This window comes from Natator depressus, chromosome 8, assembly GCF_965152275.1.
Source record: "Natator depressus isolate rNatDep1 chromosome 8, rNatDep2.hap1, whole genome shotgun sequence".
Classification (NCBI taxonomy): Eukaryota; Metazoa; Chordata; order Testudines; family Cheloniidae; genus Natator; species Natator depressus.
The window spans coordinates 63,766,913-63,781,823 of record NC_134241.1 but is presented as its reverse complement, the minus strand read 5'-3'; the positions used below and the strand labels follow the sequence as shown (position 1 = coordinate 63,781,823).

The 14,911-nt window shown below is 36.0% G+C and overlaps 1 protein-coding gene across 5 annotated transcripts in view; it reads right to left on the bottom strand.

Moving 5' to 3' along the window:
- The window catches only part of NEK7 (NIMA related kinase 7), a 128,217-nt gene that overhangs the window by 15,597 nt on the left and 97,709 nt on the right, over positions 1-14,911 (bottom strand). For all 5 annotated transcript variants that reach the window (XM_074961183.1, XM_074961187.1, XM_074961188.1 and 2 more), the window contains 3 exons: positions 13,346-13,454; positions 11,422-11,529; positions 671-765 (listed from right to left, as the gene is read on the bottom strand). In XM_074961183.1, the coding sequence (XP_074817284.1) occupies positions 671-765; positions 11,422-11,529; positions 13,346-13,454 (312 nt within the window). The remainder of the gene's footprint in view (positions 1-670; positions 766-11,421; positions 11,530-13,345; positions 13,455-14,911) is intronic.

Below are 14,911 nucleotides of genomic sequence, written 5' to 3'. Positions count from 1 at the left end.
GAGATTAACAAATGTATCAGAGTTCCGTAATTGCAAGCAAAGAAAACTGAAGATAAGCCAATCTTTCTTTAACTGCTGCTTCAAAAGCTATGCTCATAAAAATTAAACCAAGAAGTGATGAATATGTGTGCACTGTAGTCTCATTTTTTATTGTTAGTCAGATTTCAGATAACCGCAAACAAATGAAACTTGAGTTAAAAAATATACTTCAATTGTTTTTAATTAACCACATACTCTCAATCAGTTCTATTACATATGCTGAATGCATATATGCATTGTTTTCATAGTTATATTTTGTTAAAGCCAGTTAAAACATTTAGAGAAATTTAGAAAAAAAATATGCTTTACATTAGACATTCAAGACTATGATCCTTACCAAACTAAGCCTAAAATCTTCAACAAATTACTATCAATGTCTTTTTAGAAAGTTCACTGAAAGGTAAGTCTTGATCAGGTCAATCATAACATTTTGAAATTACTGAAAAGCTCACATAGTTAAATATAAAAATAATGCCATCTATACTTATATTTAGCTTAAAAGCAGCTTCTCACTAAATGGCTATCTCGTTAAGAAGCAAAATATAGAGATGAATCCTAGAACAGATACTGATACATCTAATAATCCAAAAGCACATCAATGTATTAAGCTTTCTGGATTTATCAATGTTACCTCATATAGCAGACAGCCTAGAGACCAGATGTCAGATTTGAAGTTGTATCCATTTTCATGTATTCTCTCTGGAGACATGTAATAAGGCGTACCCACTGCAATAAACGCAGAAGTATTTTTAAATGAAAAATATTGCTATCCTGAAATCTATACCATTGTAAATACTGTAATATTTAGGGTGCAAAAGTATTCTTATCTTATATATAGATCATGCATGATAATAAATATAAAGTCATGCATAACAATAAAATACAATTTTTTTAATGTGAAGATGCATATGTAGCAGTTGAAATCACACATACAAACATACATGTATAAACATATTAGCTCTGAAAATGTTACTATTTTAAAGAAGATGTTTTATTTTGAATTATCACTAATTTTTCTGTAATCGAAAAAAAACCAGTAAAACACTTTCAAAGTGGTTTTTGTTTTTTGTTTGAAGCAATCAAAAAAATTCCAAACTGAACTCTCTGAAAAGAGATTTAGAAGAATTCTCTAAAACTTTAAATCTTCAATAAATTATTTCTTCTTTTTAAAAATATTTTAAAGCTCAGTGTTGACCGATGGGTATTAACCAAAAACAAAGTTGCAAAAAAATAAAGCCAGTGGAAATTTCTGGTTTATCAACTTATTCCTAACTTTATTCTCAACTCCGCTGCAATTTTTTTTTTTTTTGGAACAACAGTAATTAATAAATTCAAACTTTGACAACTGAAGACAAAGACATTCACTCATTTTTTATTTGAATTTTGTTGGGAATGGCCAAGTAGTTATTCTTGGTAAGCAATGTGTACTGAATAGGAATGAGCTGAATCTAATAAATACTGAATTTACTTTAAGCTAAATATCTTATAAATTAGAAGAATACTTAGATCAGTACATTAACTAACAAATGGCAACATTAGTTTTTTAAAAACTAAAAGATTACAACCCCATTCTGTTTTATTGAGTCTAAATCCTTAAAAAAATAATTCTCATTTACTTTTGCCTTTCAGAACTAGAGGTTGAGATAAATTCTCTGTATGAATTTTGGCAGCAGATATCACAAGTTTGGATAACCAAGATTTGCCTTTATATTTAAAAGGCAAGATGTTTTGCTTCTATAGAAAAAGCCATTTGATCCATATTTTTGTTTAATTATTCCCAGAAGTGTGCTTTTTTGTTTTGTTGTTCTCATCATAATGTACTACGTATTTTGTAAGGGCTGAGGACTCACCGATGTATTATCACACTTTTTCAGTAACAGAGTAAGATATTTCTAGGATTTCCAAGGGTGAAAATTCTAATTCTCAAAATTAGAGATATTGGTACCATATCATCACAGTCAGCCCATGCCTGCTGGTAATTTATAGTTTTGTCTAGGATGGAAATTTAACTTTGGGAACTGCATTGATAACTACACTCTAGATCAATGGAGGCTCAGAACAAAATCTTTTCTTGGATATGCAGAGACATGTGGGTCCTATATTGTATCACAAGGAGGATTTGATCCTGCAATTGTTTAAAAAGAGACATCCTCACTTTCCGGAAAAGGAGGGCATCAGCTCAAACTCCACAAATTATCTCTCAGCATTGGCCTGAGTGCAGAATCATCACAATTGTGAATCAAGAGTTTAAAGAAAGGTGGGTTGGGGTAGAAAAGAGCATCTCAAAATGACAGATTACTGAGAGAAAACCGTCCATCCTCTCAGGATGTTTATATTTACTCACAACCAAGGACGGTCAAGAAGGGATGGTCTCTTTCCTATGAATGGGAGGGTTGATGGTGGGGGGGAAGTTTTACAAACACCAAATTCAATAACACAGCCAGAAGAATAAGTAGAAGGGAAAAGAATGGTTTATTTAAACTTTTAGACTGTTATTCCACCCTAACTTCCCAAGAACAATATTTTTACAGTATGTAAGTTTAATGATGGTATTCTGACAACCTATGTACTGCATATGACATAATGCCATCTATACTTACAGATGGCTTATGCGTTTGACATTGTTTTTTATTCCAACATACCATGTAAATTTGCCAATTTAAAAAAAGCGGTGAGAAAAGGAAACTAAAAATTGTGATTACACAACAATTTGGCTTGATATACCACAGCACATTTCATACTTTTATTATCCTTTTTGTACAACTGTTAAATTGTATCTGAACTCAAGATTTCCAGAGAAAACAATGCCTTCAAAACTTTCACTCTTTGCACCTATTAATAAATATCATGATTTAGTGTTCTGATGCACTTTCTGTTGGCACAATTCATTTAACAATGAAAAACAAGTTTAATAGTAATCTGGCTCTTAACAGGTTACAGATCTACAGCTTTTGTTGCTCTAAAACATAAAACAAGTAACTGGCAGTGAGAAATGTGCCAGAAAGAGGCTTCACAGAATCCGCAGGGGGCAGCTGAAAACACTGAGGTTTGAAGGTTCATAGTTTACCAAAAGCAAAGGTAATTTTAACCAGTAGCTCTGGGAAATCTGCTGATACATTAGTGGTTTGATATGAGTGTGAAAGATTGATGATAGGGAAAAAGAAGAACAAATGCTAGCATTTTACAGAGTTTAGCCTAGTATAACACTTTAACTGCAATACATACTGAAGCCTCCAATGACCGAGAAGTGAAACAAAGCCAAGATATTATTAAATTCTTCCTCACTGAATTCTCAGAAACCACCTAAAGATGTCGAAAATAGTTATATCCCTTTAAAATCAGCTTGTAGCATGACACAAACAGAAAACAGATACATTATTTTGATACTTTAAACACTAAAGGCATTACAGCATATTCTAAAACATAAGAATACTGAGGTTCTTCTAGTGTACTTCTAGTAAACAAATAATAGATTTAATTAAAACATGTTATTTTCCTAAATCATCGTTTTTGTATTTAAAAGATGTTTTCATCAAGAATAACACTACGAAGAAACATTCTTTTCTAGCATCCCACTCCCTCTTTCTGTTGGTGAAGAAAGTAAAGATCTAATACATAAAGTAGATCAATATTTGAAAAATTATAAAATCCGTAAGTTTACTGCTCTATTTAGTTAACGCAGCTTTAAAATTGGGAAATTCTTTTTAGTAAGGTCTATTGCTATTAAATAATAATGGAATGGCTGATATTGGACTCAATTAATGAAGAATTAAGAGGGTAACATAATGCCCATGAACATGGATTTCTGGGAAACAGATTTGTCAAACTAATTCGATATTTATTTTTGATAAGATCGTCAGTTTGGCTGATAAAGGTAATAGATTTCTATAAGGAATTTGACTTCATTCCACACTACACTTCATTCCACACTACACTTTGACACACACAAAAAAGATTAAAAACTCGATAACTGAAAGGTCTCAAAACATAACTATAAACAGAGAATCATCATTAAGTGGATGTGTTTCTTCTGGCATCCCACAATATCAGATCTTGACCCTATGCTATTTAACATTTTTGTCAATGAACTAGAAGCTAACAAAATTATTACCGATAATGTTTGTAGAGGACATAAAGACTGGGGTAGTGGTAAATAGTGACGACGACAGGTCACGGGCACAGAGCAATCTGGATCACTTGCAAAGCTGGGCTCAACTAAACAATATAGATTTAAACACAGCCAAATGTAAAGTAATACATCTAGGAACAAAGACTGTAGGTCATGCTTACAGGATGAGGGATTCTATCCTGGGAAGCAGTACCTGAAAACAATTTGAGGGTTATGGTGGCTAATCAGCTGAGCTTGAGCTCCAAACCCTGATGCTCTGTCCAAAAGGGCTAAAGAAATTCTTGGATGCATAAATGGGAATTTTGAGTAGGAGTAGACAGGTTATTTTACCTCTGTATTTGATTCTGGTGCCATTGCTACTGAATAGTGTGTCCAGTTCTGCTGTGCACAACTCAAAGGATGTTGTAAAACCGAAAAGGCTTCAGAGAAGAGCCATGAGAATAATTAGAGGATTGGAAAACATGTATTATAACAACAGACTCAGGGAACTCAATCTATTTAGCTTATTAAAAGAGAAGATTAAGGAGTGACAATTAAAGTCCGTAAATACATACATGGGGAACAGAAATCTGGTAATAGAGGGCACTTCAATTTAGCAGACAGAAGTATAACACGATCTAATGACTGGAAGTTGAAGCTAGACAAATTCAGACTGGGAAAAAGGCACCATTTTAAAAAAATGAGGGAAAATTAACAAATGGAACAATTTCTATATACTCTATTCAGCTGGCTGAACCTGAACCTGAGTAAGACAGAGATGCTGGAGGGAAGAGGATAGCATTTTAAAATTTTGCAGCCATGGTTCCGTCTCCTTTGGTTGAAGAGACATACCCACAACTGGTCAATTCAGACCATGGTTTAGGACTTTTTTTTTTTTTTTTTGATTCCTCGCGGACACTGAGCTCTCACACAGCAGCATCTGTAATTAACACTTTCCATCATCTCTAGTTGGCTGTAAGACTCCATCCCACCAGATGATGACTTGGCCTCAGTTATTCACTCCATCTCTCAATTGGACTACAGCAACATGATATGCCTGTGCAACTTACAAAACTAACTAGAACAGAAAGCAGCAGTGTTTCTCCTCAGCAACAAAGGCAACCATACGCACGTCAAATGAGTCCTTCACTCCATACAATGGCTTCCCAAAGTATTTCAAATCAAGTTCAAGGTTGCAGTTATTATTATCTGTATATTATCACAGCACTTATGAGCCCTAGCCATGGACCAGTACCCCACTGTGCTAAGTGCTGTACACACAGAACATAAAGATGGTCCCTCCCACAAGGAGCTGACAATCTAAAGTATAAGACAAGAGGCAGCAGATGGCTAGAGACAGACAGATGGAGGAGTACCAGGAAACAATGATATAATGTTAGTCACCATGATAGACAGAGCTCTCAGCACACCAGAGGATTAATCATTATCAAGACTTTTGTAGGCATCATGGCAAAGGAGCACTTAAGGAAGGATTTGTAGGAGGATAACAAAGTAGCTTTGAGGATGTTAACTAGGAGATCCTCCCAAGTATCAGAGCAGTAAGGGAGAAAGCACAATGAATCTTGTTTGAAAATTTAACAAGATAGTGCTGGAGGCTGGCATCATGGGCCAGTTGGAGGCAGGAGTTGATATCTCAGTAACAAGTAAGAGATGGTAGGTCAGGTGAGGACAAGCCACGAGGGCTCTGAAAGAGATAATTAGCTTATGTTTCATGTGATACAGAAGGTGGAGCTAATGAAGGAATGCAAAAAGAGGGGTGACAAAGTGACAGGTTAGAAAAAGGATCTTTGCAGTTGTATTCTGTATGGATATAAGCAGGGCAAGATTGTTTTGTCAAGGCCAAAGAGAAGGATATTGCAGTAATTGAGATGCAAGATAATGAGATCCTGGATGAAAGAATTTTAGCTGCGTGGATGGTAGGAAAGGCTGTTTATCTTAGAGATTCAGACAAAATCTGTAAGTTTAGACATAGCCTGGATGTGACGATATACAGAGAGGTGTTGAAGGTGACACCTAAGTTATGGGCCTGAGTGACAGGTGGGAAGGTGGTACTGTCCAAAGTGATCAAGAAAAGAGGTAGTAGGGAGGGTTGGTTGGGAGGTAGGCGAGATTAAAAGCTTTCTTTTAGTCATATATAGCTTGAGCTGACAGCTAGACTGCCACAAGATGTGAGAGACAAGCTGAGATTTTAGTTTGGTAAGAAGGAGAAAGGTCTGGGTAGAGACGGTAGTTGAATTTGTATTTGCAGATGAGATTACCCAGAGATAAGATGTAGAGGGAGAAGAGAAGACCAAGAATAGAGCCCTGACAGAAAGTTGGGGGAGAGGAGAAGGAGAAGGATCCTGCAAAGGATATGCTGAAGGAGCAATTAGAGAGGTAGGAGAACCACCAGGAAAGGTCAGAGTCAGAGAAGCCAAGAGAGGCCAATATTTCAAGAGAAGAGCACAAGTGAAAGAGTCAAAGGTGGCTGACAGGTCAAGGAAAATAAGGATGGAGTGGTGGTTTTAAGATTTGGCTACGAAGAGGATGAGAGAACAAAACATGTGACAGGTGTTAGTCACTTTCCTTAATAAATACACTACTAGAAGATGGTCAGATGCTACAGTGACGAGTGTGGTATAAGAATCTACGGAGAACAAAATGGCATAGACTAGGTATACTAGAACCCCATGATCCCTCCTGGACTTTATGAATCTATTGGATTGGTTGGCATTTGTGCTCTCAAAATAGCATTGAATCTTTTGCCTGAGTTGAACATGTGTACTCTGTAGATCAAAGAATAGCATCACATTTTTTATTTTATTTTGCTAAACATTTAAAGTAGTTCAGAACTGCTCCTCCTCAGAATGAGGTGAATTCAAAGCACTGCCAGTCACTAGCCTCATCCATAAACTGAGATAGTTTGTTCTGCCAAATTATGGGCTAGTTTGAAGTATCATATGCATGCATGCCATCTGGCCCTGCCCACATCAGAAAGGGATGTGTGCATGCCTTCACTGCAGCATTGTCTTCCCAACTCCTGGACCCACAGAGGATCCATCATAGGGCCAGAGAGCAATGTGTAAGGAGGAGGAGCAGGGTCAAGGGTAGCTGCATTATCTTGTTTATGGCCCATGTTCATTTTGCATAACCATCCAGATGTACGTTGGAACCCTGACAGCATAGCTCCATTGGCACTATGATGCCATGGAGATGAAAGTCAGGGGGTGCTCAAGCCAATGTGGCATCACTAGAAAATGCAGATGGCCCTGTGCTTTCAGTGCATCTAGGGCGCTTTGCAGGGTTTGGGGGCCTTTCTGACCTTCCTCCCTGCCCCCAGAAAGCACTCTCTGGCCATGTATGTGGAGGTTGTGAGATACTCCGCTGCCTAGCAGGAACAAAGCAGCAACCTAGCAAAGTTTCACTGAAGAAGTGAAGTGCTCTATTGCTTTTCTACTGAATTCTAGTCTACATTCCTGAACTCTACGGCTACCACTAACACCATTAGTAGATTTAACTTAGAAGTGTAGGCAAAGGGAATAGTCACATATATAAATCTGATTTGGAACTACAACATAACTACAGGCTGGCACCCGTAGAGCCATGTACTGGCATGCTGAGAACGCAAACTCAGGCTGATCCTTGCTTCTAATAAGGCCATAAGGTATGCTATGGAGGAAAGGCATTCAGCCCTGGAAAGGTTGGTGGAAAGAAAAAAAATGAGGGAAGTCTATCCTATATTGTTCTGAAATACCCTTCTAACCAACCCAAGTGCAGTGCATTCTAACTTCAGTGGGTATTATGACCAGCCTTCTACCAAAAGGGAGATCGACTCAGTGGTTTTGCTTGTTTTAAAAAGGAAGAATCTCAAAAGTTAAATACACACACAACAGAAACCCCTACTTGTTTGATAAGGCTATACAATTAATAATGCCATTATCTAAGCCTAGCCAGACCACTTTAACTATTGAAATTTGCTTTAAAATCCTTACATTTATTTTGAAGTTTGAATAGGTTTTTTTTAAAGTTGCAATTAAAAGCAATACCATTTAAATTTAGAAGTCATATATAGTTAAGGAGAATTTTAGTATATTTCTTTATATATGTGAAAACCTGAATATACTCTGCTGGTGTAGTTAAAAAAAACATCTCTAGATGAAGACATAGATTGGTGATTGGACAAAGTTTTTAGTTCACTAATTTTTTTGTGTGTAGGAGGGTTGGAGCGGGAAATAGCCACAAGAAAGGCCACTTTCAAGAAAGGATAGTTTGGGGAAAACTAGTAACAGAAGTACCAAGAGAAATGAAATTCAGAAATAACAAAAGAGGATTGTATTAAGGATATTAGGAAAGTGATTATGATAAATCAGTGCTTAGTAGACATTATAAAGTTGATATCAGTGTTTACAATGTACGGTCTTACTTTTATGAGTTTATAAATCAGCCACAAAATTTTCTGCCCCAGGCTGAGTTTAAATTATGGAAAGAAAAAAGAAGCAACTCCCTACCCTCCAACAAAACCCAGCACCCCAGTTGAAAAAACACCTTTTTTGCTCTCTTCTCCCTTTCCTGCTGATTCTTAGGTTTGTAAAAGAGGACTTGAAGTTTTTTTTTTGTTTTTTTTTTTTTTTTTTACCACCTAGCTCAGTTTCCAAGCACATTGCAACCACTCCCCCATGGTGAACCTAAAAAAAAAAAAAAGAGTTGAAACAACTGTTTGTCTTTCCTACCTTTTTGATTTATAACTCAAAGGAATAGGCCAGCTCTTCTCCCTCCATCACTGACTTTTGCCTCCTCTGCATGCTCCCTTTTTACTGAACATTGTAGATCAGGACTTTTTGGCTCCCACAAATAGAGTACAAGAATGTTGGTTCCCACTACAGCCTGTTCACATTGCTGTTTTATGTACTGTATTTTATTTACAGACGTTAGCAGGGCCTAAGCCAGGACAAGTAACATGAAAGAATGCTGCAATATTGCCTCAACTGGCCACTGGCATATTATAGCAGGCAAACAACAATATTTTTAAATAAAATAGTATATTACCTAATCTTGACTTGGAGTTTTTTAAATTATATCTAAAGTCAAGAGAGGAAGCCTGGTAAAAAGAAGATGCCCCACTATTTTTGTTTTTTATATGGGGTGACATGGACTCACTTAATCTCAGTTTTTCCACTGAGACCCCTGTAATTATTGTTGGTGTTAATATGTGGCAATTTCTGCTTATAGCAGGAATCTATAATAAAAAGGAAAAACTGGAATGTGTAGATGAGTGTCCCAAAGGTTTCCTGGATGACAGGAACTTGGCTGATTATACTGCCAAAATTATAGAGTGTAAAGTCTGCTTTCTGAAATGAGAGTTTATAATACACTTGTTTTGGCTCTTTAAAATCCAGCAATTACCTAAAGCTCCCTGAGCTCTTGGATACTATTAATCTGAATAAAATTTTTGTCATGGGTCTTATAGCCTTGGCCGTTCTCTTGAGCGGTTTTAAGGCTGATGCAATGCCCTTTGAAGTCAATGGCAAGGGGTCTATTGAATTCAGTGAATAGTACATTAGGCCATTAATGAGATAAACACAAGTTCTTTTTCTGACTTGCTCCAGAACATGAACTACAACTAGATATCCTACTAAGCAATCTTGCAAAATTCCATTGGGTATCCTAGAACAACCTCTACCTACACAGTCAATGAGAAATAATCTGCTTTCTTGGGATTAGGCAGTCATGAGCAGACAGATATTTTTACAGTATAGGTTTAAAAAGTTTTAAAGCAATTCTCAGTTTAGATGGCCAACAACATCTAAGTGGAGATTCCCATTTCATTTTGTATGATGTTGTTTAAGATTTGATTAACTGAGATTCTGAAGGATTTTGAACCCCTAATTTATTTAAGATTTTGGATTTGTAACATGCACCCCTCCACACACAGCTTCAAGCACATATATATAATTTAACCAATACATTTAACTTCCTTTTTCCCCCCAGAGTAAACAGAACCATCCCCTAATACAATCTATCAATTAGTTATCTGTTCCCACAACTTCTCTTTCTAAATATAGATTACCTACTGAGAACTATTCCTCTTTACGGTACTTATATTTAGATTTAACCATTGGTAGACTATCCCTCAACACTTTAAAAACAGAGAATCTCTGTGTCTCCCTTGGTATCATTTTCTCAAGAAGTCTATTCCATTTCTTTAGATTTTAAATAATCTCCTCAAATGATACCCAAAAGATGTGAATTTTCTGCAAATGCTTTTGGTATGGTGAATATAATGCTACTCTCTTTATGACTGATCCAATTCCCATACAAAAAAGAATTGGGTGTTTTTAGATGTTCTTTTGTACTCTTAGAACTCAAAAAATATTCTCCCACATTCTTTTTTTTTTTTAAAAGAATGTTTGCTATTCAAAATTCTAAATCCTGATCTGCCCATCCCATTCTCCCTGGACACTACAAATTGGAGGCTGGGGTGCAGGTCATCATGTTAAATAAAAATCCTATTATGTCTTCACAGAGAATAAGTATCAAAACATGATATACTTTAATTTGTAAATTATATATTTAAGAAAGGTAATTCTTTTTTGCTATTTTACATTGTGTTTACAGGAACCAGATTAGGTAATAGAATATCTGTGCTCCATATGCAGCTCTCCCAAATTGGCTAAATACTATGTAACCATATTTTGTCAAGTGACAACGTATCAGTCTAATTTTGGTATCTAATCTTTTTAAACAGGAAGATGTACTTATTTGGCTTTAAAATGTCATGATATTTGTTTTTGTTCTGTTAGAATATGAGCAAAATCTAATTTAGCAGTATCGAACCTTTTACATTTCATACCTCCTCAAAGTGCATGTCACCAACAAATGTTCCACACTCCATTTATAAATTCATTTTGCATACCCGATTACAGTATTTTTTCCTCAGCTGATTAAAGGGTCAGCACAGTCTTTAACCCTGTTGAAATTCATTCTTTAGTCTTACTTTTTATTACACCTCCATAAAATGCTCTGTTTACAATAGGTACCGATTTGTTCTAAACAGACATCTTTTATTAAGTAGTCCGAGGGCAAAGCAACAGGAAACTGAGTGTGAAACAGGTATCATTACAGCTTAATATGGTTTGACCAGGGGACTAACAACTTTATTAAAAAAACCCAACAAAACAAAACCAGTTGGGTTAACACAATATAAAGAAATTAAGTTTACATGAATAAAATTTTATCTTATCTTGCAACAAAATCATTTTGCATGATATTCTTACCTAAAGAATGTGCAGCTGTAGTTTTGGAGCTGAAAAATCGTCCAAGTCCAAGGTCTCCAAGCTTTACTACTCCTGTAGCTGTAATGAACACATTAGCTGGCTTTATATCTATGAAGAGAAAAACATTTTGCAGTGTTATCAATAAACCCTACTGCATCATCAATAATACATGTAATGAGTCTTGTAATTTTGTATAATGTTAATCAAATCAAATGACAGTACTGTTTAGAAAATCTTTTAAGCATTTAATAAAATGTGAATTCGGGATTTTAAAAATTCTAATTAACTTTTGTGGCTATAACTTGAGTTACTTTTACTGGTTGGGCTGATTTCACTATAGAAAGAAAAACTGAGCAATGAAAAACAACAAATAAAAAAAGCAACACATAAAACAGTTTTAGCTCTAAAACTACAAAATATGCACATGCTGATAATACCTATTGTTATATAAACTATTTAAGTCTTAACCCTGCCCTTTGGAGACGACAGCAGCATTTTAAAAAAGTACCTGACACTAGTCTCCTAAATAAGTTTGACCTGCTTTTTTTTTTTAATTGTCAAGTACCCTCAGCTGTCACTGAGATCAAGAACAACAGCTCAACAGTTCAAAAGCAGAACTTTTGAAAATCAGGTCAAGTTTATGTATGAACATAAAAATAGGCACCCTTCTTTAAAAAAATCCTGATCTGCATGATTTTAACTTTTGTTGGAAACATGGAAAATGCTAGTATTCAATACACTACCATTTAACTTACTTAAGGTTCCCTATAAGGCATGCTTACCATGTGAGAGCTTTCACCTCCTCCTTTCCACACATTTACTTTCTCAGACTTTTGGCCTTTCATCTATGCATGTGTGTTTAATAGGATCACAAGAACAGCAATTTGCAGGGGTGGCTGGTAACTAGGGACTGATAGGTCCAAGTGTGGTTTATCTATTGAAGGGTGCATGGGAGGACTTAGACAGAGGTGAAGTTCAGAAGGGCTAGTGGTGGGAGGACAGACTGGGGTGGGAGCTAGTGGTGTGACGGCATTGAGCCAGGGGCTGAACAGGAGGGGGATGCAGGGCCACATGTGGACAAGGGGAGGTGGGTGAGTGGGGGTGCAGGGCCACATGGATTCAGGGGGGAGTAGGGTGCAGGGACAGGGAAGGAGAGGTGGCTGAGTGGGGGTGCAGGACATGGAAAGGAAGGGAGTGCAGGGACACATGGAGACAGGTGCAGATGTTCCTGACTGAATGGGAGAGGCTAGGGGTCAGCATGGGGAAGGCTCCCCAACTCCCTAACAATTCCTCCCCCAACCAAAAAAACCCTGTTCCATACTTCTCCCACCCATACCCAACAGCCCTCCAGGTTCACTCCCAGGCTCCTTCCCATCAATTACTTCCCTCTCAGCTCCTCTGTTACCCCTGACTCCCCAAAGACTTTGCACTGCTTCTGAGGGGTGTGTGAAATACATTTCTGGATTGTAGTTTAAATGAATTATTACTCAAAGTTCGGTATTAGTATGCCTAGTAAGGAATCTATTTGTCAAAAAACATTTCCTGAATCTTTTTTGTTGTCTCTATTGCTATAGACATACTTGCTGACAGGTATTTTGAAATAAATTACCAAAATAATTGAAACTGGAGTGATTATATTGTGTTGTTTTGACAAATAAAATATGCAGAATTTTAAAATATTGTGGGCAGAATTTTTAATTTTTTGGTGCAGAATTCCCCCAGAGTATCATATATCTTTTAAAAAGAAATCCTTTCTATTTTTAAAGTTACTTATAAAATACTGCAATAACATACACATTGTGTTAGCTACTTGTCGAAATTGACTCTTTTAATATGTTATTTGGTATCATTTGCATTGAATCTCCCAAGTTCTCTCATATATTTAATACTTGTTAAAGATGCAATATCTATGATCCTATGTTACCTCTATGCATGACACGACGAGAATGCATATGTTCCAATGCACTGCACAGCTGAACAAAGTACTTCCAAACTGTCCTTTCAGGAATCAACCTCTTCTGTTTCTTAAAATGCTTTATAAAAGAAAACAGAGAAGTATTGAAAACCTATTACACAATTAACTGAGAAAACAGGAAAACTCTTAATTAAAAGCTATTAAGATAGAGCTCACTTAATTTGAGCAAAAGTTTCTAGGACTATTTCCAGATATGGAAGTTCAACTTTTCCCTGAAATAGTAACATATAATACACCAGCACAGGATGTGCTGACATTAATCAACAAATACAACACTATACTGAACGTTAAGCTGTTTAAAATAAATCCACAGTCCTAAGAAAAGTTCATATAATGTTTATTTAACAAAGTTACATTTTTCAGAGGAAAAAAAGCCTCAGTGGAGGGAATGGGGGTGGAATGTTGTAGTACAGAATCAATCTGCCATACAATGGATAAAAGCCAGCAGTAAGGAAAAGTTACTAAAGGAATTCTCAAAATAAAGAAGTTTTCACCATCAAAATTAATTTCTATAGGCTTTTACTCTCATGAGCCTAGAACGAAGAAAACAAATACCAACGATACACATTCATAAGCTGTCAAAATTATGTAACTCAATTTTACAAGCCGTGGAGTATGTAAAATTGGGAACACAGGAATTGTGTATGTCTAAGGATTTAAAATACTTCAGTCAGTCAATTTGCCTCTCCTGTTCAACTTTTTTCCAGTTAAACGGCTACACCAGGTAAAATTTAACAATGTTCATTTCTTTCAAATACTGTATTCAAGGATGGCAAATAGCTGCCGAGTTCTCCATAACTGCATATTGAGAACCCATAATAGCCAATTCTAGAACATGAAAGTTTGACAATTTTAAAAACTTTGCTGCCAGAAGTGGGTAGGCTTAAATGAAAACTTCCCCAGAAGTCTGCTGTTTGTCTATCTATACTTGAGACATATATTACATACTTAGTTTGATAAGAAGGGCACGCAAATTAGAAAAATCTTTTAAGGGATGCTAACAATCATACAGTAATCAGATCCTCTACTATTAAAAACAAAACCTTACAAATTATGTCAAAATACATATAGTATCAGCATTACACTTGACAGAAAGGTCATGTACAGATCAGTTCTCAGTGCTGTAAGGAAGCAGGGATATTTTGTTCAGCGTCTTTAAAAAAAAAAAAGGCAGAAAAACTGACTCTGTAGATAGGCTGCATCCTAAGGCAACAACATAATGTCAGAGAGACCGGTATTATTAAAATAGCAATAGCAAAATATACTGGAAATAAAGGAAATCATAAAATTTGACTAAAAATAGTAAGTTTAGTTCAAGACTATGTCAATATAAGTTTTTATTCAAATGACCCAATGCTTTAAAATCAGTTCTTTAACTATAACTTTCATTCAGATTTGGATTCAATCCAAACAAACACTGTATCTGTTCTCCCCAGAGCTGAATTTGCATATCAGAGGATTGTTTGATGTCAACGGGAAGATGGAGACCAGGTTTCTTTTCATTTATAAACAAAT